Genomic DNA, 24067 nt, shown 5'->3' with positions numbered 1-24067 from the left:
GTGATTAATAAAGCATGAATACATTTAGAAAGACAATCAATTAATCATTATAAGTAAATATTTTACTGATGTGATTCAGTGGAACACCATGAGCTATCCCAGCATGGTCTCTTTGTTGTCACCAGTGAGAGCTTTGGTGCAGTATCTTTTATTCTCTGACCGCCACAACAGATCAATACAATGTTTGACTTGCTGGTTAATATTTAATTAGTGTGCATTGATTGTGGACTTAAGGCATTCCCAGGGTTTGGACGTCAAATTACAGTCACTCATAAAACTAAACACAGTCTCTGTTACACAATTCTGGAGGATTTGCATTCATTATTCTACCAGTTGTTGCTGCAGGCTCGCCTTTATTTACCACTTAAAGTCAGGCTTTTCTCATTTGTCTTAACAAAGTGACTATGTGTAACTGTTTACTTTCTATTCTTGTAAAAAAAAAAACTGTTTAAATTGCTAAATGAACAGGGAGTGGAGCCTCAAGTTGTGTACGGGCCTTCATTATGTCATCTGTAAGAGTCAAAGTTTGAGAGTTATCAATCTTCACATCTAAGGGTTCGATCTCCAGCTCTTCCTGTCCATATGTCAAACTGCTTGGGCGAAACTCTGAACTCCAAATTGCTCCTGATGATCAGGCCAGAGCCTTGCAAGGGAGCTGGGTGAATGAGTGTCAAACTGTAAAGCCTTTTAGATTAAAGCACCATTTAAGTGCACTCCACATAAATGCAAAACGAAACATTGTACCTAATAAAACTCTGATGGTCTGACAGGGTGCAGAAATTAAACTTATTCTTGAACAGCAGAGCAAATCATTTAACAGCAAGTCTGGATGTGACTGGGACTAAGGCAACACTCAGAAAAGCTTTTAAGCCAAGGTTTTAGAAGGTGATTTGATCGCGGTTCTGTATGGTAGAAACAGTGTTCTCCTCACCAGTCAGAGCACATCAGTGCTCTGGATGTGTGTCACATTCGGTGCCCTGCAGCCGTTGAAGTTCTCCCCACTGAGAATGTCATGTAACATGTGACTGGCAGCCCAGAGCCCACTTTGCAAAACATAGAGTACATGATAGTGCCCTGATGTTGTTGCCATACACACAGACACATATAAATCAAGTTAAAATAATAATAAATCAACAGACTGCACAATAAAAAAATATCCATATGACAAGCAGCAGAGGTAAAAGTGACACAGTTGAATCACTATGAACACTCCCAGCACTCAACATTAAGGTGAAATGGGATGGAAAGCTGCCTTTCATGTTACTGCTATCCAGGCCACTGCCCTCGCAGCCTGTGGTAGAGTGCCAGTTACTGTACTTTATCTGAACAGGCAGGACACACAGAGAGCCTGTCTTTCCCCTGCAGTGGCATGTGTTTCTCACCTGATCCCTCCTCACTCTTTCCAAACTAGAAATATTTGCATTATTGCAGGCAATGTTACTGTCAGACACTGACAAAGGGTTCTTTCATTGTCGAAAATCAAGTTTGGTTCTTTTTGGGGCCTGTTGCAGGAAAATGTGACCAAAATCTTTTCAGAGACAAAGGACAATACACTGACAAAAGGCAATTATACCTAAATCAAACAATAATTAGCATGAAATTATGACTGAGTTTGTCAAAAAAATTAAACAACAAACCTATTGAGAAATGTATATCACTGAATAAATGTGACGTTTGTGAGGGTTGTCTCTAACCCTTTGTGAAAGTCTGATATGTCGAAGGGTTCATGTCTCCCTTGCTCTGAGTCACTTTAGGCATCAGCAGGAATATGATGGAAGTTTAAATGTTTCAAGATTATTTCTGAAGTTACTACTTAAGCATGCTTTATAACCCATGCTTTAATTTATCCATAGAAAGAAGACAAGCCTCAGGTATACTGCCATCAGAGACGGTCTTCTGCTCATTAAATAAACTCAAAGTATTATTGTAGGTAGGGAGGCAACTGCCTGAACCTCAAACTGAGAGGGCTCCTAATAGTACATTTATGTACTGCAGAGTATTCTCAATATTTATTATATTGTAGACTTTACTTGAATATTTCCATTTAACGTAACTTTATACTTAATTTGAGCTGGAAATATTGTACTTGCTATTCTACATTCATCCTGCTATGCATTATTATAGAATAAATTGCCCAACTGTATATAAAGTAAAGAATAAAAGCTTTTGTATTTTGTTTTTTTTTGTTATTTCAAGTAAAAGATTTGTACCACTGCACCAACATTATCATCAGAGAAAGGGTGAGAATAAGGCTGGGGGGAGGGTTATGTTGAGCAAATGAATGCAAATAGATTTCTGTTTGAATTTCCATAATTCTAAAAAAAATATTGCGTTAAACTTAGTTAGTTAACTAAAGTTAGATTTAATAAAGTTTACTCCTGAGTGGATGACTCCTCTGGTGTTACATAGCTGCTGGTTTGGAGTTGGAACCAGCAACCTGCAGCTTTCTCTGGTGTGGTCCCATTATTTATGAATAGAGGAGACCACAGGCTGGAGCCGTTGAAGGGATTAGACGCACAGATCTCTGTAATCCGTTTGAAAACGCGTGCGGGCCGGCGGGCGGGGAGGAGCTGTGGACCCGGTAGGTGTGGGATCGAGTGGGATTTCCCTCGTGGAGTAGCAGCTGGACGCATGCGCCCCCCCACCCTTTCCACTATTTCTCCATCCACAGCGCAGGAGCAAGTAGGATGAACTTGTCATGTTACCTGCTTAAAGGCGCCGCCGGTGTTATTTGAACAGCCCAACCTGCACACGGGATTTACAAAGGTAACAGTTTCCCCTTTTGGAAAGTTTAATAAGAGGGTAAAAACTCGACAAAGGAGGATGCAGAACAAGAAGATTAATGAGGAGAAGAGTCTTTGAATGTAAAGCGGGCGGCCAGAGAGCGGATTAGATCCCACAGCGAGGAATCAGAGCGTATGTTGTTGTCTAAAGATGCGGAAACAACAACAGAAGCAACAACAATCCGGATTTTGATCCATCGGGAAATTTATGCGCACTGGGAGCAGCATGCCTTGGCTCAGGAGAAGGGTGAAAATGTTCCAACTTGGAGTGACACCCAAACACCCTGAAGTTTTCTGTCTGCTGGGACTATCTCTGTGCTATGCATCGGCTGATTTTTACACCATTCCGCGAAACTAACGGGTTTGGTTTGGACCTGAGTCACCATGTCAAAAGTCATTCAGAAGAAGAACCACTGGATCACCAAAGTGAATGACTGCGCGGTGATCCGGGACGCGTGTGGGGAGCTGAATGTGGAGCTGCGCGGCGGGGCTGAGAATGGAGAGTTCCCATACATCGGGCAAGTTAGAGAGGATGCTGTGGTGTACCAGGACGGTAAACTATGCGAAGGGGAGCTACTCCTGGAGGTCGAGGGGCTGCCTGTGTCTGGATTACCCCTCTATGACATTTTAACTGTGATTAAGTGCTGCAAAGGTCCCGTCAGGTTGAAAACTGTGCGTCAAGGTAAGAGGAATCTGAAAAAAAACAAAAAAAAAAACTGATAAAAGTCACCAGTACAGATAGAAAAATGTGTGTGGGATATTAGCACTCACGCACAAAAGAGTTAAGAAATCCCAGTGCAAGTGTGTTTTTATAATTCCCATGTGATGTGGCACAGGATTGTAAGCACACTACAAAATGGTGATACATGTGAAGCAGGGCTGAAGAGTGCTGCTCATCTTCTCTCCACAGCAGCCTGGAGTTTTCACAGGCTTTGACATGAAGCTGCCCTGACAGTCCTCCTGCCCTCATTTGTCTAACATGCTAGAGCCACTCTGGGTCAGACCTGCGGGGTCACAGATTAGGCCACTTACAGTGACTGCAGCTCCAGACCTTCATCTACACTCCAACCCTTAACTGCACACACTGTCTCTAATGCCTGTTCACTCCTTTGACTTAAAAATGAAATTCAAATTTCCAAACTTTTGTTACCTTACTTTCTCTGCCACTGCCGCTTGTTATTTTCTCTGCTAGTTTCCCATTTGTAGTTTGAAATATTACACTGCTTCTGTCAAGGGATGCAACTTATAGTTACAGTTTCAAGATCAAATAATCTGTCCCTTAATCAATGAATTGTTTGGTCTATGAAATGTCAAGCAATAATGAAAAAATGCCAATCACAACTTCACTGACCCCAAGATGAGGTCTTCAAATATCTTGTTGTTTATTCACTTTACTGTGATGTATGACAAAGAGGAGCAGCAGATGTTTCAATTTGAGCAGCTGGAACATGACAGTATGTTGCAGTATTTCACAGTTTTTCTGCTTGAAAAATGACTGAAAGGATTAATTGACGAATCCACTTATCCAATTTCTGCTTCTTTCTGTAAAGTAATGTTGTTTACTGAGGGATGCATTGTTTGTGAGAGCAGGACACCACTCATGGGCAGCTGGGGTTATTTCTAGAAGTGTTCCCTGTGTGTCAGATGAGCTTGACCCATTGCCTATGGACTGCTGCATCTGCATCTGTCTGAGAGACAGCTAGAGGGAGAGGAATGCAGCCACCGATTCAAACTTCAGCTTTTTTTTTTTCTCACAGTCTCCTGTGTATTGTTTATGGTTTTCTGCTGTTCTCCTTTCTGGCCAAATCTGGAAGTTCTGTGATGCCTTAGTGGATTACTGAAATATCTTTTTATTTTTAATCAGATGCATTTGTGTATTTCACCTCAAATGTCTCTTTCCACACACTACCTCTCTCACACACACTTGCACAATATTTGACAAAGCTCGTCGTGCCTTCTCTCTGGGGAAATCATTAACTCTGTTATGTAACAGCGGTTTAGTTTCAGTGTAGCATCATTGCCTTCTATTCTCTTGTACTGTATGTCCATTAGTGGCTGCACAGTGAACGCTTGACCTCTGGAGCCGAAGTCTCGACCCATGGGACAAGAGCTCAGCACTAACGCTGCTTTGGGTTTGCAGAACAGGCGTTGGTTTGACATATGATCAGACCAGGCTTGCAACATGGGAGAGTTTTAATATCCACAAACAGTTTTCTAATTATTCTGAACTCCTATGGAAACACTTTGTGCTTGAAAAGGCTTCTGCAGCACCCAGACTGTATACATCAAGGTTATCCTGAGTCGTCTTCATGGTTTTGTTATTAGTTTCTTACATAAGTCAGCAGATTCTCTTTGTCCGTAATTAAAGGAGAGGGATACTCTAAGACCATCTGAGTAGCTCACAAGACCTCCATTGTACCTCACAGTCTGTTGGGCTCCCAAGCAGAACCGGCTGGGGACGGCGATCCAAGCCGTCTCAGACCAGATGACAGGCTGTGGGGACTGATCGGATCTCTCTCTCCTTTCCTCTCCAAAGAGCTTGTGGGTCATATTACAGGAGGCCAAATCACCTCATTACTGTAGGTGGAAACTCTATCAGGGTGTGCAGGTCGGCAGGTTGCTGCTGTGGTATACGACAGCCCCACAGGTGTGTTGCTCCCATTGAGGAATGCAGAAAGAAAAAAACCACCTGAGTGAAGTCTGCATTCCTGTGGAGAAGGTGGAATATTAGACTGAGGTGGTTTTATGTCTGGCTTTTTATTATGCTCCGTAAATAGCACTTTAAATTGGAAAGGAATGAAAGAAACGTGCCTGTTATTTACATAACAAATGTATAATGATACACTAGAATCAGTGTTAATGCTGGAACCTGGTTTTCATTAGATTTTGTTGGTTTGTTTTTCTGTTTTAATAAGTTTTAGTCAAATTTTAATCATATGATTTTTGTTAGTTTAATGAAACAAAAACTCAAAACATTTTAGTCTAGTTTTGCCATTTTTATTTTTTGTCTTTAGTTTTTTGCTGCTTCATATCTAATTCTCAGGAGATAGAATAATTTAGTCCATAAATCTGTATCTTCCAAGCATCAGGAACAGATCAAACTAAATCAGCTTACAACAAGAAATATTTTAGGTAATGGATAAAACTATTACTAATCAGAAGCTATAGGCTAATATGTCTGATTCTACTGATGCATGCAAGTTTTTGAATAAGACTAGTGTAGACTCTGTTAATTCCACAGGCCTGGCTAAGCTTTTTCCGTAGGTTTGCAATGTCTGGAAGTTTGAATCCCCCTTTAGACACAACTGAGACAATTGCCCTCAACTCCCATAATTTTGGGGCTTCTTGGGCATGTAAACAGGAAGTATAACATACATTTTTGCAACTTGGCACCATTAGATTCATGCTGAATACCTATTATCAGTTCCTGTACCCATGGATGTACAGACAACAATCAATGGATTACTTCGATGTTAAAGAAAACTTAAAAACAGGATTATTCTCAGGCAAGTTCTGGAGTTAAATGTGTTCATTTGCAGTAGACACTGGAGTTATATGTGCTTCACGTCTGTGTGACTCCACGGATGTGTGTCACAGCCTCCACTGCTGCTACAACTAACCTGTGTTGATGAATGGGTCAAATCACTTTGGCCAACTTCTCGTTGTTTTTTTTAAAATGCTAGTGTGCACCTGTTCCTTATCTTTGCTTCATGTCGCTCCCTTCGTGCCCCTCTTCAACTCTCCTCACACTTTTAAACCTGCATACTCACAAGGTACACATTCAGCACAAATACACTCAGTAACTATGCAACATATTCTCCTTTCTCCCCTCCAATGGGCTGTGGTCAATATAATCTAATAACATTCATTTACTTTGTGTACAGAGGCACAGCTGAATGATGAATAGATTTATGTTATGGCATAATGTTAAGGTTAAAGTACAAAGAGGGATATTCAGACTTCAGATAAGACCCACCAGTGTAGCTCTTATCTGTTATTATCAGTTAAATCCAGCTCACAGGTTAAAGGTTTTGTCATAATTGTCTTGTGTCTGAACTGTATTCTAGTCAGCACTTGACAACAGTGGCAAGCCTGTAAAGGTGTAAAGGTTGTGCATCAAGGCATATAACGTTAAGAATGATACTTACTAAAATAGAGCTAATGTACAGTATATGCATTTGAGACTGAAATACAAGGTTTTATAATACAAAATCAAGAATGTGTTAGTTACTCTGTTTAATGTGGACGTGGACATTTGAGGTTTTTTTTTTTTACCTTTTTTAAGTGAACCACAATCCCCTCCAGCACTTAAAAGGTTCTGGGAGTTTATGGTGCTCTGATCATGGGTGGGTTTGGCTGGGTGTCTGACTGATCTCCGGGACAAACAGCCCTTGGTCGCCTTAGATCTCGCCTTTACTTGAAACCCAGCCAGAGGGAATGAGGGCAGCCTGCTGGATGCCAGGCATTCCTGAGAAGGGGGAGCAGGAGTTCACTGGTACTCCCCGATGAAACATCTTGACTTTTGTACATAAAATTCTGAATTTTTTCCTTTTTTCACGCCTCATCTCAGGTCACCTCCTGCTTTCTCCCATCACCCTGCTCACTCCTTGGCGACAGGGTGGTATAGTGATTAGGGAGACCATCTGTTTAATCATTCAAACCTTCAGTAGAGTAAGCATCTCTTCTGCTGAAGTGTCCTTGAGCAAAACTCAGAGGGCAATCCAACTCTAGGGTCACTAATAGCTGAACCTACTTTTGCCACCCGTGTAGACATTTAAGCAATGTAATGAAATGTAAACCATCCTCCACTGTTGCAAATGCAAATATAAGGATTTGAACACATCAAGATAAACAGTTGGTGGTGGCAGTTCTCCAGTTGGGTGCCAACTCAACTCAGTGGCACAGTTGGGTGCCATTAAACCATGGCATAAGAGGAGGGCGCAACCAGATGACGTAATTAAAAGAGCTCCAGTCAAACCTTAAATGGTGGAAAACAGCGTAGAAAACATGATGGAAATGTAGCATTTATGATTGTTTAATGTATTGTGGAACATTACTGTCTCCTCATTGCTCCACACAGATCTGATGTTTTCCTCTTCCACTACTTCACAAACTCAGAGGAGAGTAGCGATTTCTTAGCAAAAATTAAGTCTAACTAAACTGACTCTGTTATGTAAAGATTGCACTAACTTAGTGTCACTGAAATTGTGTCTATGGTCTTTGTGCGCGGTTAAGAAGGCTTACACACATCCAGAGGATGTGAGGGCTTTGTAGACACAGATCTCTTCTGTGATGTGCTTGTCCCAGAATGCAAGTCCCTTATATTTTCTTAAGTATGGAGATTTGTCAGTCTTGATTAAGTGCAACCGACTGCGTAAGTATATCCCTGAAAGGCTTGTGACATGAATCCTGCAGCTATCTCTCCTTCTTCTCTCTGTACTTTCTGCTTTTTCCTTCCACATACACCGTCCCTTTACAAGCTCTGTGTTTTAGGCAGCAGTGAGACATCACACATGTTTTGTATGTTTTTATCTTCTCATATGTTCCACCTTATTAGGTACAAACTGTGATGCAGACTGGGAGTATGGCATTGTAAGAAATTCTGGTGTGGATGTCTTCAGAGGAACTGTTGAAATAGTCTTGTTTGCGTGTGTTGCATTTATATACATTGGATTTTTACTTTGGTCTTGATGGAGTGACTCGCTAACATTGCGAACAAGGGCAGCATACCAGTGAAGGATCGGTGGCCCCGCCGACAAGCAGCTTGTGTCATTTAAGCTTGAACAAACGGCCGTCTAATTCAGAGACTTTGCCTCAGGTGTCGTAACAATGAGGTTGGAATGAAATGCAGACGAGGAAAAAGAAACAACCATCAGTGCTGTGATACTCGAGCAGGCTTTTTATTATACTCTAATTGGGCTGGCCATCAAACGTCATGTACCCTTAGCCGAGTAACAAAAACTGTCAAATACCAAATACTGAGATTTGTAATAATCTCGTTTACTCGCTGTTGGATCAGATAGTTGCTGATTTAAATCAAAATCTTTCCTATTTAAACTGTACCTGCTTGTGTTTAACATTTAACATTAGAGAAGGTTGGCTTCCTTAGTTACATGAAAAATTGGGTTTTGTAGAAAAACATGATCACATTTCTCAAATTAAAGTGTTAAATAGTTTTAATGTTGGTACTGATGTCAAAATCAAGGTATTGTATCAGCACTAGGGCTGTGACTAACAATTATTTTCATTATCGAGTAATCCACCATCAATGTGTCTTTGCTGCGTGTCATGTTCAATGTTGTAAGAGACTCACTTTGGAGCGTCATTCTGATGAACTTATAAGACTTTGAGATATGGCTGAAATATACATTAGTAAGAATATATTTTCCATATTCACATATATTATGATATGGCAGGTGTATGAAAAGTAACACCACAAAGTCAAAAAAATCTAATTGATGCAATAAACAATATCCCACTGTTCTATGTTATATGTCACAAATAATCTCATACACACGTAAAACAGAAACATTAACAATTCATCTTGTTAGCTTGTAATTGAATTACTGGACAAGATACTTCAGATAATTTGTTTAGAGAGAGAATTTTGAACCATGGGAGATTTTTAATCTAAAACAGTTTTCTAACTACTTTGAACTGTTATTGAAACACTTAACAATACTGCAATACTCCATTTACAACATATTGTCAGAGATATAAATGATAAAATAAAAGATAAATAAAAGGTAAAAAGAAATTTGCATGATAACATACGATAAGATATATAATTACACTGAAAGTCAATGTATGATAAAACTGCCCTACGTAACTGTAACAGCATTTAAGACATGGAAAACACACCCTGGAACAATCACATGAGCGTATTATTATTATAAGAGATCCAGACTGGTCAGATTATGTATTTCTTGTCAGTACTTCTTTTAAAGAAGAGCAAAACATTTTTGTAATGACCTCAGCTTGAAAAGAATGCCCCAACTGAGTGAATCCATGCCTGTACTGTATGTTCATGAAAAGATGTTCCTCTTCCACAGCATGCCAGTTACATTATCAGTAACAAGCATGGAGAGCCCGGAGGGTTTCTATAGTACAGTACGTTTGTCTCTTGTGGAGTTCACATGCATCATGTTTCACCTCTAACAGAGTCAGACAGAGTAAGATACGTTTATCATGAAGCTGAGGGAAAGCAGCAAATAGGCATCGTGTTACTGTAGGTAGAGAAAGTGTCAACCAGTTTCTGTCTCTGACTCCTGCAGTATTTGAAATGACTAGGACAATAACAGCTGTATAGGTTGTAGCTGCATTTCAGTTCAAACTGTGTTGTTTATTCTGCAACGGATAACGGCACTGCAAAAATGTAAACGATGGAAACCAGGAATAGAGTCAGAGTTCTTGTTCGCGGCCTGGACGTGTTCAGCAGTTATCGTCTACACATTTTATCAAGTCAAGTCAATATTATTTATACAGTTCAATATCACAAATCACAAATACATCTGCACAGCTTTACAATCTGTACAGCATACCGCACCCTCTATCCTTAGACCCGTTATAATACTGAAATAAAAATGGAAAATACTGGGAGTTACCATTAAGCTGGTACATTTTTGTCAGTTTTCCATTACGTGTTGATATGAAAATGCATAACAGACAACACAGCTTGTACTTTCAACTCAACATGGGACTTGCCTGACTTTACTACGAGCATTTATGAACCTTGTAGTTGTAAATTTGGAAATGTCCCACTTTAACGACTTTAACAAGAACCGCCTGAGTGCACTGTAATCAGTGTTGTTCTGTGTGAGTCTTGATGTTTGGGGAGGAGGTACAATGCTGAAGTCACACATTGACCCTTGACAACATTTAATCTTAAACCTTTTATTCAATTCAATTCGATTCGAAGGGGCCTTATTGGCATAGGAAATAAACATTTGCATTGTCAAAGCAGGTGTAAAATATATGTATATACATAAATTAGTCTAGAAAAAAATTAAATAAAGTAGAAAAAAAATGAAAAGAAGACTTGTAGTTGTGTTTGTGTGTGTCTAAGTCACTCACTGTTCCTTAGGATGTGGAATGGTAATATGTATTAGGCAGCAACATATGCTCTCTCTTTTTTTAGGATTATTTTTAGTTTTGGGTGGGATTTTAGATTGTTGGAATCTGGTATAACAGATTAAACTAATTTGTTAACATAAATGTTCCTTATATCATCATATTATAATGTTTTACATTGTACATGTCATTTTAATCTCAACATTTCAGGAACTAAGACCAACAACCTTTTTAGTTTAGGTTTTTGATGACTATAGTAATAATTTGTAAGTAATGCATGAAGTGTGTATACTTATTGTGATTATGTTAGATACATAGTATCTAACATAATCCCATATGGTAATTTCTTTTTTCTCATATTGATTGACAGTTTTCTCTACAACTAATCACACTTGTGTCTGTTTAATGTGTGAAAATGGGATATTGTAGGAGCCACATGCTGACCATCTGAAAGATAAGATACTGTATAAATATTTGATTTGCATAATGAATGACTGGACAAGAGTGGGTGTTTTATCTCATATGCATTTGGCTATTTATTGCTTTGTTATGCAAGAATAGCTGTGACTGGTTGATGTTATTATAAGTAGAAACTCACCTTTTTTTAAAAGATGTTCCAAGGAAGCTCTACCTAATCTACACTTTACTGAATATTTTATTATATTAACCACACACATGACAACTCTCTGGTGACATAACCGGTAAAATGAAACTTAGACATAAATAAAACAGTATCACACATAAATGACCCCATTTGGATCAACAAGAACAGACAGAAATAGATAAAAACACACATATGTTTATGGATGTAATACTGCAGTGTAATGTTATTTTCGTCTTGTGTGTAGTCTCTTATCAGCCCCCCTCCATTGTTTTGACAGGAAAGTAAAAAGTAAATGCATGACTCAACAAACTCCTGAATAACAGGTGTGGGCCCTATTAATGACAAGATTAAAAAGAAAAACAGAGAAATGCTGCTGAGCATCAGTGGAGTTTATGTACCGCTAACACATGGATGACTAATTTTTTTCATAAGCTGATTAAAAAGGTGTAGTTGTGATAAGAAAAAGTACTCAGTTCTTTCACAGCAGTCATTTTGACATGAAATAAAACATAAAGTTTGATTGAAGTGGTCACAGACGTTACCAGTGACACTAAGGCCTTGTTCCATTTAGTGTAGCAGAGCCTTTTCAGTGAGACAACATGCAGAATAGCAGCACCCTGACTCTGTTTGACATGAATGGAACAGAACCTTAACACCTTACCCTACTATTTCCTGTCAAAATAGCTGCTGTGAAAAAGTTTTAAAGCCACAATGGCGAACCAGGCCAAGGAAAACGTTCAACGTCATTTTGATTCTCTTCTTCTTTCTGTGCTGCTGACTGTCAGTCTATAGTCTCTGCCATGCTGGCAACAATGGTTAGAATCAGATGATCTAGAAAGAAAAGTATACTTGGATACAGCTTTAAGAGTATGACAATGAATTCTCTCTCTCAGTCTATCTTACCCCGTCTCTCTCTGCTGCACTAACATGCAACATGCACGTGCAGTGACCTTCACACTCACACATGCTCCTACAAAGTCAATCAAACACACACACACACACACACACACACACACACACACACACACACACACACACACACACACACACACACACGTTCGATGCAAGAGAGTCTTGTATAGTGGAGATAAATTGACATTTAAGCTGTGCTCCTCCTAGATTCACACATCTGGAAGGGATTACAGACCATTACAGGCTCCGTTTTATACACATGAATCATAGTTCTACTTTTAGGCTGTTTCTTTGGTTTTGTTGTGGTTTGTACCGTAGGCACAGTAATTACACCTTCCTTAAGATGCAAATAGCATATAGTGTGAGAAACGTTCTCATTTTCTCAAAGGTCCTCTGTCATCAAGTAGGATTTCCCAAATTGAAGCAGGACTTTGGAAATTGGTATATGTATCTGAAGTCTGTGCTCATTTCATTCTTTTACTGCTATAGACTTTAACATTACTCTTTTTATATAAAGCTTGGTGTGTTGTTTAGCGGAGGTGAAAGGTCTGCAGATGATCCTTAGAGGATTTCTCATGCTGCTGATCTCTCTATCCTTCCCCTCCTCCTAGTCCGTCAAATCTCCGGAGATTCAGGTTGCTCATAAGCTCTTGAGAGGCTGACCCGGCCCTGCTCGGTTTACCCGTGTATAAAACGTTGTATGTACTATCATCTGATATCCTGACACTATGTACACACTGCTGTTTAATCTGAAAGCTGGTCTCTGACTGTACTGAACATATCAAGATTTTATCCTACAATGTAACTTGAGAAGGCCAGTTATCATTTTTAAAGCAAAGGCAAAATAACTGGCACAGAAAAAAATTGGGTTAGTTTATGAGTAACATAAATAGTGAGTAAACTAACTAGTTTATGAGCAATGACTACCCCTGTAGGTTGTGAAGGTCTTTCTATTGGCAGGACAGTTCTTGTTGTAAATAAAGAGTTACAGGGTTGGTGAGCTACTGTTTGAGTGGCTTAGGACAGTTCCTCCTCTGTTTTGTTTTGTTTCACAGGTCGGGCTCTGGAACAAGTAGTTCTCCTAATGGATCACAGCTTACAACAAAAAAGTGAGGTGGAGGATGAAGAAACATTTTCATGTGTAATATGTTTTCCTGGAATATCCTCAAAGAATTCAGCTGTCATATCTGCTTCGGTAAACAAGGTCCAGACTTTTGTTTGGTTTAAAAAGCATGCAGCCTGCAGTCCTCCATGAAGTAGTAATTCTTGCAGGTGGAGAATAAAGCACTTAGGACTCAAATAGCTCTGTTTATCCCATTATTCAATATCTGCAAATCAAAGTATGAAAGATAGTGTTATTAGACCGTGGTAGGGCTGCAATTATTATAATTTCATAATAGTCTATAAAATGCCAATAGTGAAATTCTTTGCCTCCAAGGTAATGTGTTCAAAGGTCGTTTCACTTCTACTGTGGTGTCATAACATTTTCTATTCTAAAGTGAGACAATTAATCGATTAGTCAAGTGACAGAAAAATACTGATGAATTCTGAATTGTTTAAGTCAAACACAAAATGAGGTATGGCCGTTTTTTTATTTTAGGATTTATAAAAGAAAAAGAAGAAAAAATGAAAGGGGGAAATCAACTCATTAAGGGGGGCGCAAGCTCTGTTGTTTGTTGATTCTTCGTTGACTAAACAATTAATTTAATACTTAAATTAATTGAGAAAATGACTAAAGTGGACTCTTCATAGCTTCGATTTTCCTTATGATCTAACAATTAAACTGCAAAACTGTGTTTGTATAGTATTTTAAAATGTATATGTCATTTTGTGTTTAGTTTTTATATTTAATCAGATACATCAAATATAGTGAAATTAAATAGTGGCTGTTACAAACATAGATATTCAGTGCTGAGTGTAGCTTCATATGGGGAACTATCTTATGTTTATCCCCAAACAAACCACCGTCGTTTCCTCTGAAATTTAAAAAATGCATCACTTCCTGTGCAGCAGACGAAGTTTCCTGGCAAAGTGGGTTGCCCCCCATACTGTAGGCAGGTACCACAGCAAATCAAAGCCTTCATTAAATGGCTCTATGTTGGATCACTGCATGGTGTCTGAGCAAGAGAGACACAGGCATTCATTTATAAACAGCTGCGGATGGTTACTATAATGCAGAAATGTGTCAGGTGAAGCTGTTGTCAATGCATCATCTCATGCACACAGCCCTCTAGTGGTAGAATTATGTTTTATAATAATGTGGATCCAAAAGAGGAGGGCCTGTTGTGACTTGTGTAAAGTAATTAAATAATGCAATTCAAGTTGTTTAAGATAGTTTATACAAGAAATGTGAAAACATATTACTATTTACAATAAATATGTGAGAATTTATGACAAGCATACTAATGTGATGAAATGAGAATTTGTGAGTATAACAACCTAATGTTTAATCATGGTTTTTAGGCATCATATCAATATCCGTCTCCAGTTCTGTTGTGGTTTACAGAGATGTAAACACGACAGAGAGGTTCCACTTCTCCATGTTACACCTAAACCCAACCACATGAGGAGGACACACAGGAGCTAGAGTCAGTAAGCACTGAGCTGGCTGTGATGTTTGAGGTTTAGAGGAGCCCAACTAGTTTTCCCATGATCTTGTTCCCAGAGTTTTTACCCTGGAAAAGGTGAAAAAGTTAAATCACACCATGCTGAGATGACTGACAACTTCAAACAGGTGGCGAAGAGCCTCCTGGGTTCAAACGCCTGTACAAGCTCTATATGAGAGAAGGTGTGTGTGTCCTAGCATCCACATTATCTCCTCCATTCCCTATCATATATCTGTGTCTTGTGGCAGGTGGACGGATGTCTTATCTAAATTGGCGCAGCTTTGCAGGAACATGCTTCCTCCATCTGATATTGTCATTACCATCAAAAAGCTTGGAGACTGTTCCGGTTGTGGTGGTTTGACTTAGTCACAGTAGCAGGCCACAACAATGAAGGTGTTTAGTGTTGGGATATCAGGGAAGCCTCTCTGATATAGCGTGTATATCCCTGCAGATTCTTGAAGGTGCACAAATCAAAATCAAATGAAATAAAGAATGAAAAGATTGCAGCTACTGTTGTTGTGTAATTGATAAAGCTTTAATCTAAAAAGAAAAATAGCACCTTAGAGTTCATGTGTTTAGCAGCCTCACAGTCTGATTGATGTGTAGCATGTAAACAGCTGTGTGTGCAGCTGGAACTCATCTGCATAATACTCATAAAACATTTCTCTGTTGACTGGCACAACAGGCTGATCAATCTTCCAACCTGTCACACCTGCCAATTATAGTCATTTTAAGTTAAGTTTTTCTGATCTGAAACAATGCATTTTCTGCAATACACAGGCTATAAACAACATTTAGTTGTCAGTCAAATCACTCGCTTAACCAAAAAAAAAATAAGGTAGGAATGAACCTGCTCTGCCCTGAAATACAGTGATTCTATTTTAAACTTTGAGGAAATGGTTGCTAAAATACACTGTCAGACAGTTAGCTGTATAATACAATAAGTAAAACTCACAGCAGTTTTTTTTTTTTATTATTGCAGTCGATTCCAAATTTGATTGATTGATTTGATTTCAAACCAGATAATTCACTGAGCCTACTTTGTGAGACAGTCCCCAGATTTGCTTCGGGAGCCTGAAAACCTATTTATCTTAAAAAGAAAATCACAATTTGTGCAAATAGTAAGTTGAATTGTCTACAGCCATGCTCTGTCAGGCTATACTTAGGTATGGTGGTGCTTTGAGCTAAATGTCAGCATGCTAACATGTTCACAGTGAAAATGTTAACATGCTGATGTTTATGTTTAAGCTGAGGTTGATGGGAATGTCATTAGTTTTGAAGGTAACCAAAGAGTTGGACAAACTGGCGCTAGATGAGAAGTTAGGTGTTCACCAAAGTTATTTCAGTTAATCCTGAAGGAGACATGAATGTCTGTACCAGGTTTCATGGCAGTCCATCCAATAGTTGTTGAGACATTTCACTAAAAGCCTGTGAACCTCATGGCAGGGCTAGAAGAAAAGTCAGGGGATCAGAAAAGTCAGTAGGTTTCATCCTCTGGGGCCCACAGATATCTGTACCACATTTCATGGCAATCCATCAAACTGTCAAACCAAAGCAGACTGACCAACCAACATTTCAATCCATTGATTATGATTGTCAGAATAATGGCTGGAACTAAAAGTTGTTTTCAGTATTGATTAATCTGTCTCTAAAATGTCAGAAAATGGTGAAAAATCATCAGAATTTCCCCAAGATGATGTCTTTAAATTGCTTATTTACAATGACATAAAACAGAGAAAAGCATTTTCCTTTTAATTTAAAAGTTAATTGATCAAAATGAAAAATCCTTATCATTAGCTGATAATCGACTTATGGATAAATCAAATTATCATTTCAACAACTGTCAGTTTTCTTCTCTAATTTAAAACCTGTGAGTTCCTGCTAAAGAAATGATGTCTTCCTTTCTATTTGCAGACTGTCTGTGCTGTCCTGCTGTACAAAAGTCATGCCAGACGTTCTGGTCATGACCAGTGGGTAAACATATCACATGAGCCTTCCTAAAAAACAATATTTCCCTTCAGTCCTTTGGCCTGCTTTCACATACAAATCCACCACAATCTGACACATGCCTCCGCCTATCAAATCACTTGCTGTTTTTCTTCCAGCTGTGGCTCTGAATCACTGTATTTCTCGAGTAAATTTAGACTCTTGACAAAGTGAGATGATAATGGAAACATTTTTCTTGAACAGCTAAATTTACTTTGAATGCTTAACTTGTGTAACTCGCTCTCCATCTTATCTTGTGTTATGCTGCCTTTGTAAACTTGGCCTGAAACCGACTCAAATCTCATTGAGCTCTCAGAAGAAAAAAAATGTTTTGTTCTTTTATGTTTGTCTCTGTTCTCAATATAGAGCTTCAGTGTGAGGTTATATATGGTAGCTGAGGCTGTTTAATCAGTAAACCGTCACTGCAAATGCCATAATATGTCTTCAGATTACTGATTTTAAAATGAAGAGCAGAGACAGAGGCATATTTTTTAAAACGCCCAGCAGGCAAGATGATAAAAGGTAACTATCTGTTCCTGCTCCTCAACACTAAAAGAGATATACATGATATCCTCCAACTCAAACAAAGTGCAGATTTGTTCTGTTACGGTCTGGGACTGTTTGCAAGCTTCTGTCTGTCCGAGGGAGGGAGTGACCTTGGGCTGCAGCTGTTTGTCAGAAGTTGGCAGCATCTGGCTGTGCTGTGGGATGAGGTGCGGTGGTGGGGGAGTCGAGTGCACTGAAGAGAAATACTTTGTGCTGAGCAGGTCAGGCAGGGTTAGAGAGAGGACGGGACTGTAATTTGGCTATACTTTGAACAGTCATTTGTTTGGGATGAGACAAAGGGAGGTGTCAATTTAACACAGGGACAAAAGCTAAAGCAAATGTTATGATGATACATGAGGCTTGGCAAGTTTCAGTTTAAATTATCCACTTTATATCACTGCCAACCATTTTGGAAAGATCAATTTCCACCAGAGCTGCAACTCGTTTTCATCACCTGCTGATGCATTTGCAGCCAGGGACTGCTCTGAAAACTCTCCATACTGGTTCCTTCAACGAAACCGTGTTTGGTGACTGTTGTTTATTTGTGATGCCATACCTCATATGGGTGTGAGGCTTCTTGGCAGCCAACTCTGAAATATTTTATGTCAGAGTCTCAGACCATCCTTGAGCCTTCAAACAAGTTTTAAAGAAAGTTTCTAAGAAGTGTCCCTGTTTCCAACTGCAGAATGGTAATAATATATGTTACAACTGGTGGAAATACAAGCAAGCAATGACTACAAAAAAAAAAACACTCATGTTATGACAGACATGGCAAATATTCAAAGTTACGAATTAACAACTTTTGAAAGATTAGTTCACACAACTGTAACATTTTCTCACTTACCTCTTGTGGTAGCCATGCAGATAACTTTGGTTTTATTTGTTGTGGTTTTGACATAATTCTTTCTTATATTTCTTTACAATGGAACACAATGGAAGTGATTGTACTCAACAGCAACATCTATTTACAGAAACAGTCTCCTGATTACTGGTAGTAGTTTTTAGATCAAGAGCTAGAATGCTGTATGCCAATATTTCTTAAACTTTCCATGTCCATTATGTACCTTTATGACCAACATTATAATATAGTAGCATAGCCCTATTCTCCAATGGACAGTTCACACAGGACGCAGGTTTATTCATGAATAAGAACATTATTTATTGTTGTCAGACAGAGCAGTTAGCTTCCTAACAGTTCCTGATTGGAGCCACGATTGCAGTATTTTTGAACCCTTCATTTTACCTCTGCTTATTATCTTATCACATTTTAGCTCGTAACTAATCATTAATTAACATTAACATTCGTGCATGAATGTGACAACGCATCAGGCTGATATTTAAACAAAATATTACAGAAAATGCTAAACTTAGTTTAAATTACGTTTCATAGATGTGAAGTATTTTCATTAAATGTTTTTTATTTCAAATTACATTTCCCAACTCAACCAACCAACTCAAGTTACAAAAGTTAAACCAACATTAGCCTAAATAATCAAATAGTATCGGAAAGCTGGCATGTGATATTTCTTGAATATTAACTGCATGGAAACATCAGTTATTCTTCATGTATGCACATATAAAGAAAAAGTAATTCCTACATTCACAAAGGATTAAGTTTGATATATTGCTTGACCCCTAAAACAGTGACTTCCCGTTTACATAGTTCATTGCCTCAACTCTACATATGTTTCCTAGCTTTGGGGGATGCAGCAAAGAGGTGCAGGTTGAAATCCTTAGCCTTAGTACATGGGGCGCACGCTCTACCAGATGCTCCATTCTGGACTGTTTAACTGGAAAGCGATGAAGAAGTTGTTTCAGTACATCAGATGTGCAGCTTCTCTCTGTCTTTAATGCACTATTTTTCGAGGGTTCTTATAGTACACCCTGCTACGTCAATACAAGTTAGTTTTGAGATTATAGGGTGAAGAAATGATAGGAAAGAGAAAAATGAAAGATTTTGGAGTTCATAATTATGCAGTAAATGTTGCAATAGTTGTCTTTAGTATGTCATTTGCAGAATTACTAAAACAATCATTTATAAATGTGAGCACGTCTGTGTTTGTGTATACCACTGTGATGTGTACTGTAAAACTGATTAGATTATACATTTTTTTCTTAGTTTCAATTCTAAAAAAGCTTTCTCAGTCCCACTTCTCTCTCAGTAGTTACTCATTCGCCTTCAAGTGTTCACACACACACACACACACACACACACACACACACACACACACACACACACACACACACACACAAACACATAAATTAACATGCTTTGTAGCTGTGTTGCCTCGCTGGAACACAGTGCCATTTCTTTTTAAAGTTACTAATCACACCTTTCTATTTTATACACTAGTATTTAATAAACCATCTGATCTTGTTGGCCTCATTGTGTTGTTATGTGTGATATTACGGAGTTATCTAGGCATCAAAGGTCACACACATCCTGACCAAACACATACATTTCAGTGTCTGATCAGCAATATTAGTTTATTTATAGTTTCTTCTTTTAAAAGTTAAGTTTTAACTTACTGTTACCTGTTGTATCTCTATTCATAATGTAGCAGTTCTAGTAAAGAAGAACTATACATTTGGTCTAATTTTCATGCAGTTGGCCTCATGGCAGCTGTAATCTCAGTAAAAAAAAGCTCCTTCTCAGTTTGCAGTTATCACAAAAATGAACCCCAAGCTTCTTAAGATGACAGCCCCCTTTAGACTGAAATATGAACTGGATAATCTGTGGAATTTTGAATGAGCAGTTACTGTATTTAATCTATACAAACTTTAGCATATAAATGAGAGCTGTTTGATACACTGTTGAATATTTCTTGTCTATGGTAGATCTGAATATTTTTATCTGCCTTCCATAGTTTACTGAGTGAACAAAGATTGTGGGGCTGCAATTAACAATTATTTTCATTTTTGATTAATCAGTCGATTTTTTTCTGGATTCGTCAATCTGTTGTTTGGTCCACAAATTGCTGTCTTTGTCTAAAACTAAAAGATATTCAATTTACAATCAGAGAAGACTATGAAAACCTGCAAATATTCACCTTTGACAAGCTGAAAGCAGGGATCTTTAGAAAAAAACGTAGTTGAATGATGGCTTGGTTATCAAAGTTGCTGATTTAATTCTCTGTCGATCAATTGATCGACTTATTGTTGTAGCTCTAAAAGACATTCTTAAATGTATGTTTATGTTCAAATAATACTCTCTTCGTCTTATTCGTCTATGTGGATTGTACCTCTCTGGTTTACTATTTTGCATGATTTGACCAGGAAAACCTTTTTAAAAAGGTACAAGGTCTTTTTGTCTGTCTCAGCCTCAGTTAATACACATCCTTCCTTCTCTAAGACCTTGAACTCGTCCCTGGCTTGAATATTCCTGGGTAAGCATTGGAAATTGTCCAGTACTTTTGTCATCACTTCTCCAGCTCTGGTGGATTTCTTGTCATCAAGGATGTGGGAAGGAAGGAATTACTAATCTGGTTTTTCCATTTATATGACAATAACCTTGAAAGAAGCAATGATACCACGCAGGCTAAAGTAGCTACAAATTAGCAATTTAAAAAAACTTGATTGGGATCAGTCGACTGTTCCTTCAGATCCCCGTATAAATCTGCCTAAAAATGTTGGGTGATGTTCTGTATCCTGATATATGGTTGCCACTTTTGGGTGACAACATGCTCTCATTAAGAGAGAGCTCAAGAGGTTGAGGACTTGACACATTATGTCACATCAAACGCACTGAATCCATGCCTCATTAAAGCTCTCACAGCAGCCACAGTTAAACACCGCAGAGTCAGAATTGCATCGAGTGTGAAGCAGAGCTTAATCTCATTTTAGTGATCTCAACATATTAATGTTCAGTGTTATTATGTGTTTAGTTTTGAACATTTTTTGTCCATCTTCTCACTCATCAAACTGTCAACATTGGTTCCCAGTTTTTTTATTTTATTTATTTATTTATTTTTTCATGTTTCAAAGGTACATCTTGTGCTACAGCATCCCATTATGTAAGATTATGTCTGAGCGCAGACGTGAAAACTGTTTAAAGCTGGAGGTCGGGGGATAACAGTGGGAAGCTTAAAGCTTTGATCAAAATAGTCCAGATATTCCTGTGTCACTTTCTTACTCTTTTCCCTCTTTCAACTTTAAATAAGGGCTGCAACTAAAGATTATTTCATTATGGATTTACCAATTGTTTTCTCAGTGTATTGTTTATTGTCTAAAATGTCAGAAAATAGTGAACTAGTTAGTTTCACTAGTTCATATCTTTGATCAAAGGTCCAAAACCAAACGATATTACATTTTCTATCATAGAAGACTATGGTTACTTTCACACTATAGTTACTTTTCACACAAGACTATGGTTACTTTCATACTTTTTACTTTAACCAAGTAATTTGCATAAATATAATACTCAGTTGCTGGTTCATTACTGTAGGTACATCTAATTAAAGATTATGCAGTCTTGCTATAAATTGTACCGTCACAGAGGTTATAATGTTCAGTTTTAATTTAAACACTTTTAGAGATGTTTTGATTCAACTTTATGATAATTTTGAAGAATGCAAATTGTCGTGCTTTTGTGTTATACTGAGAGATGTTTCTAATATTTAATTGATTGATAGTTTGGTCTTTAAAATTGTGAAAAATGGCCATTGTAATTTCCCAGAACTCAAGGTGCCAATCTTACTACATACATTACATACTTGTTTCATCCGACCATCAATCCATTACACAAATACATTCAGTTTGCTGTCATATAAGACAAAGAAAAGATGCAAATCCTCATATTTGAGAAGTCGGAATCTTTTTTGCTTAACAAATAACTGAAACAATTAATCGATTCTTGATTATTCCTGACTAATTTTCTCCCGATCCACTAATGAAATAATTGTTTCAGCTTTACTTTAAATTATTCTTTTAATAGTGACACTCAATTATTCTGTGTTTTAGTGGAAGCACCCAGGAACCTTTTCAAAGGCCTTTCCATCTTTTAGAATCACTGCTCCACATCGCCTCTCACTTGGCTCAACACCATAATGAAACTGCCCCCTGCAGCTCCAGCTCTCCATTTATTTAAGGCCTCGCATCCCGTTTAAATTATTATTTTTTTTTTACCTTTTTTATCACTGTCTCTTTCATACTTCTATCTCAAATGTCTCGCAATCGTCTCTGTGTTCGGTGCTACCCAGCTGTGAAGGAGAATCTCTGATTTCTTACAGTCTGAAGGTCAGATATTTGATGGTTTGATGGAGAGTAGTTTATGAAGGATGCACAGTGTGTGACCGCAGTCTAACATCACACACATATTCACCTTTATTCTGAAACACTTTGAGGCAGAAATGGGTCATGTCAGTGGTTTAATGAATGCTCTAGTTTAGTCTCTTCACTGAACACAATGAGGTGATTTTACACACTTGACATGCTTTGTGTCACTTGAAATGTCTTTTTAAAGGCACAGAGAACATTTTGGAGAAAATGTCACAATCTTTTTGCATTTTATATTTTGTCAGTGTGCCTCTGGTTGGTTACAGATTCGTCATCTTTTTTTAGGTTAAGTCTGTTCATTTTTGCTTGTTTCTGTATACACACAGCGCTTACAAAAAGGGACAGACTCTTCTGTTCTCTGGACCATCTGTCATATCATCACCCATGGGGATACTTGGTAGATTTACCCGACAAATCAATCTTGTTGCATCACCAAAAGCCAGAAGCAGTGCATGGCACCCTGAGTTTGGGGAATAGTACCTCACAAAATAACATCAGTTTTTGCTGTTCACATGCTGTTAGATTCACTGTTTGATTGATTGTTTGGATTTTACAGTGTTCTTCACCAGTTTGATCAAAACCCGTTTGTTTTTGCTTGAAATTTAATGTTTTCATATAAGGATTAACAATGTCTCCTTCATGGTCTCTCTTTCTCTTTCTTTGTCTCATTTGTCTCATGTGATGCGCTGCCACATGTTGCTGAGGATGATTAGGATTTGAAGAGGCAGGTCTGATACGCACCTATGATGGTTTGCAGCATCATAACAACAAGGCCGGCTGCTGAGATCCAAGGCCTCTCTTTAATCTTATCTCAGCTGTTGATCCCCAGCTGTCACTCTGCCGTGTGTTATCTCTGCTCTCAGACAGTTTTGATAGAGACTTGAGACATATTCCCCGCTGTAAGTGAATCATTCTTGCATTTCCCATCTGCTTGAGACCAGGCTCCTTGAACTCCACTTTCAAAACTGTAATTCTTTGCAATGTTGCCTCACTTTCTGGTTAAGAACACTTTTTTTTAGCATATTAGCTAAATCTTCTGATAAACATGCCCAGCTGGCATTTCTGAAATAGTGCTTCCTCTCAGCACAAAATTCTGGTAGCAGCATCCATTGGGTAACTAACTGAGGAAATTCACATGACAGATTAATTTAATGAATCTCCCTGTGGGGCCTCTTGTCTGTCATCTATCTCCCTACACACAGCTCTGTATAGCTGATGGATAGCCCCTCAGTTAGAACAGCTATTTTTGTAAAAGTGGGTGTTCCATATATGTTAATTAATATTAG

General features: G+C 38.3%; 1 protein-coding gene across 10 annotated transcripts in view; it reads left to right on the top strand.

Annotated features, from left to right (window-relative positions):
* The first annotated feature begins 2680 nt into the window (after positions 1-2680).
* Positions 2681-24067, top strand: part of LOC127377723 (membrane-associated guanylate kinase, WW and PDZ domain-containing protein 1) — a 94152-nt gene continuing 72765 nt past the window's right edge. For 7 of the 10 annotated variants that reach the window (XM_051425849.1, XM_051425848.1, XM_051425845.1 and 4 more), the window contains exon 1: positions 2684-3465. In XM_051425849.1, the coding sequence (XP_051281809.1) occupies positions 3168-3465 (298 nt within the window). In that variant the 5' untranslated portion in view covers positions 2684-3167. Of the gene's footprint in view, positions 3466-24067 lie in introns of all 10 variants that reach the window. The other 3 variants (XM_051425854.1, XM_051425851.1, XM_051425843.1) reach the window with 2 other exon arrangements.

The sequence above is a fragment of the Dicentrarchus labrax genome, unplaced genomic scaffold, assembly GCF_905237075.1.
Source record: "Dicentrarchus labrax unplaced genomic scaffold, dlabrax2021, whole genome shotgun sequence".
Taxonomy (NCBI): Eukaryota; Metazoa; Chordata; class Actinopteri; family Moronidae; genus Dicentrarchus; species Dicentrarchus labrax.
Note: the sequence above shows the minus strand (reverse complement) of the source record. Positions and strands in the feature narration are given on the sequence as shown.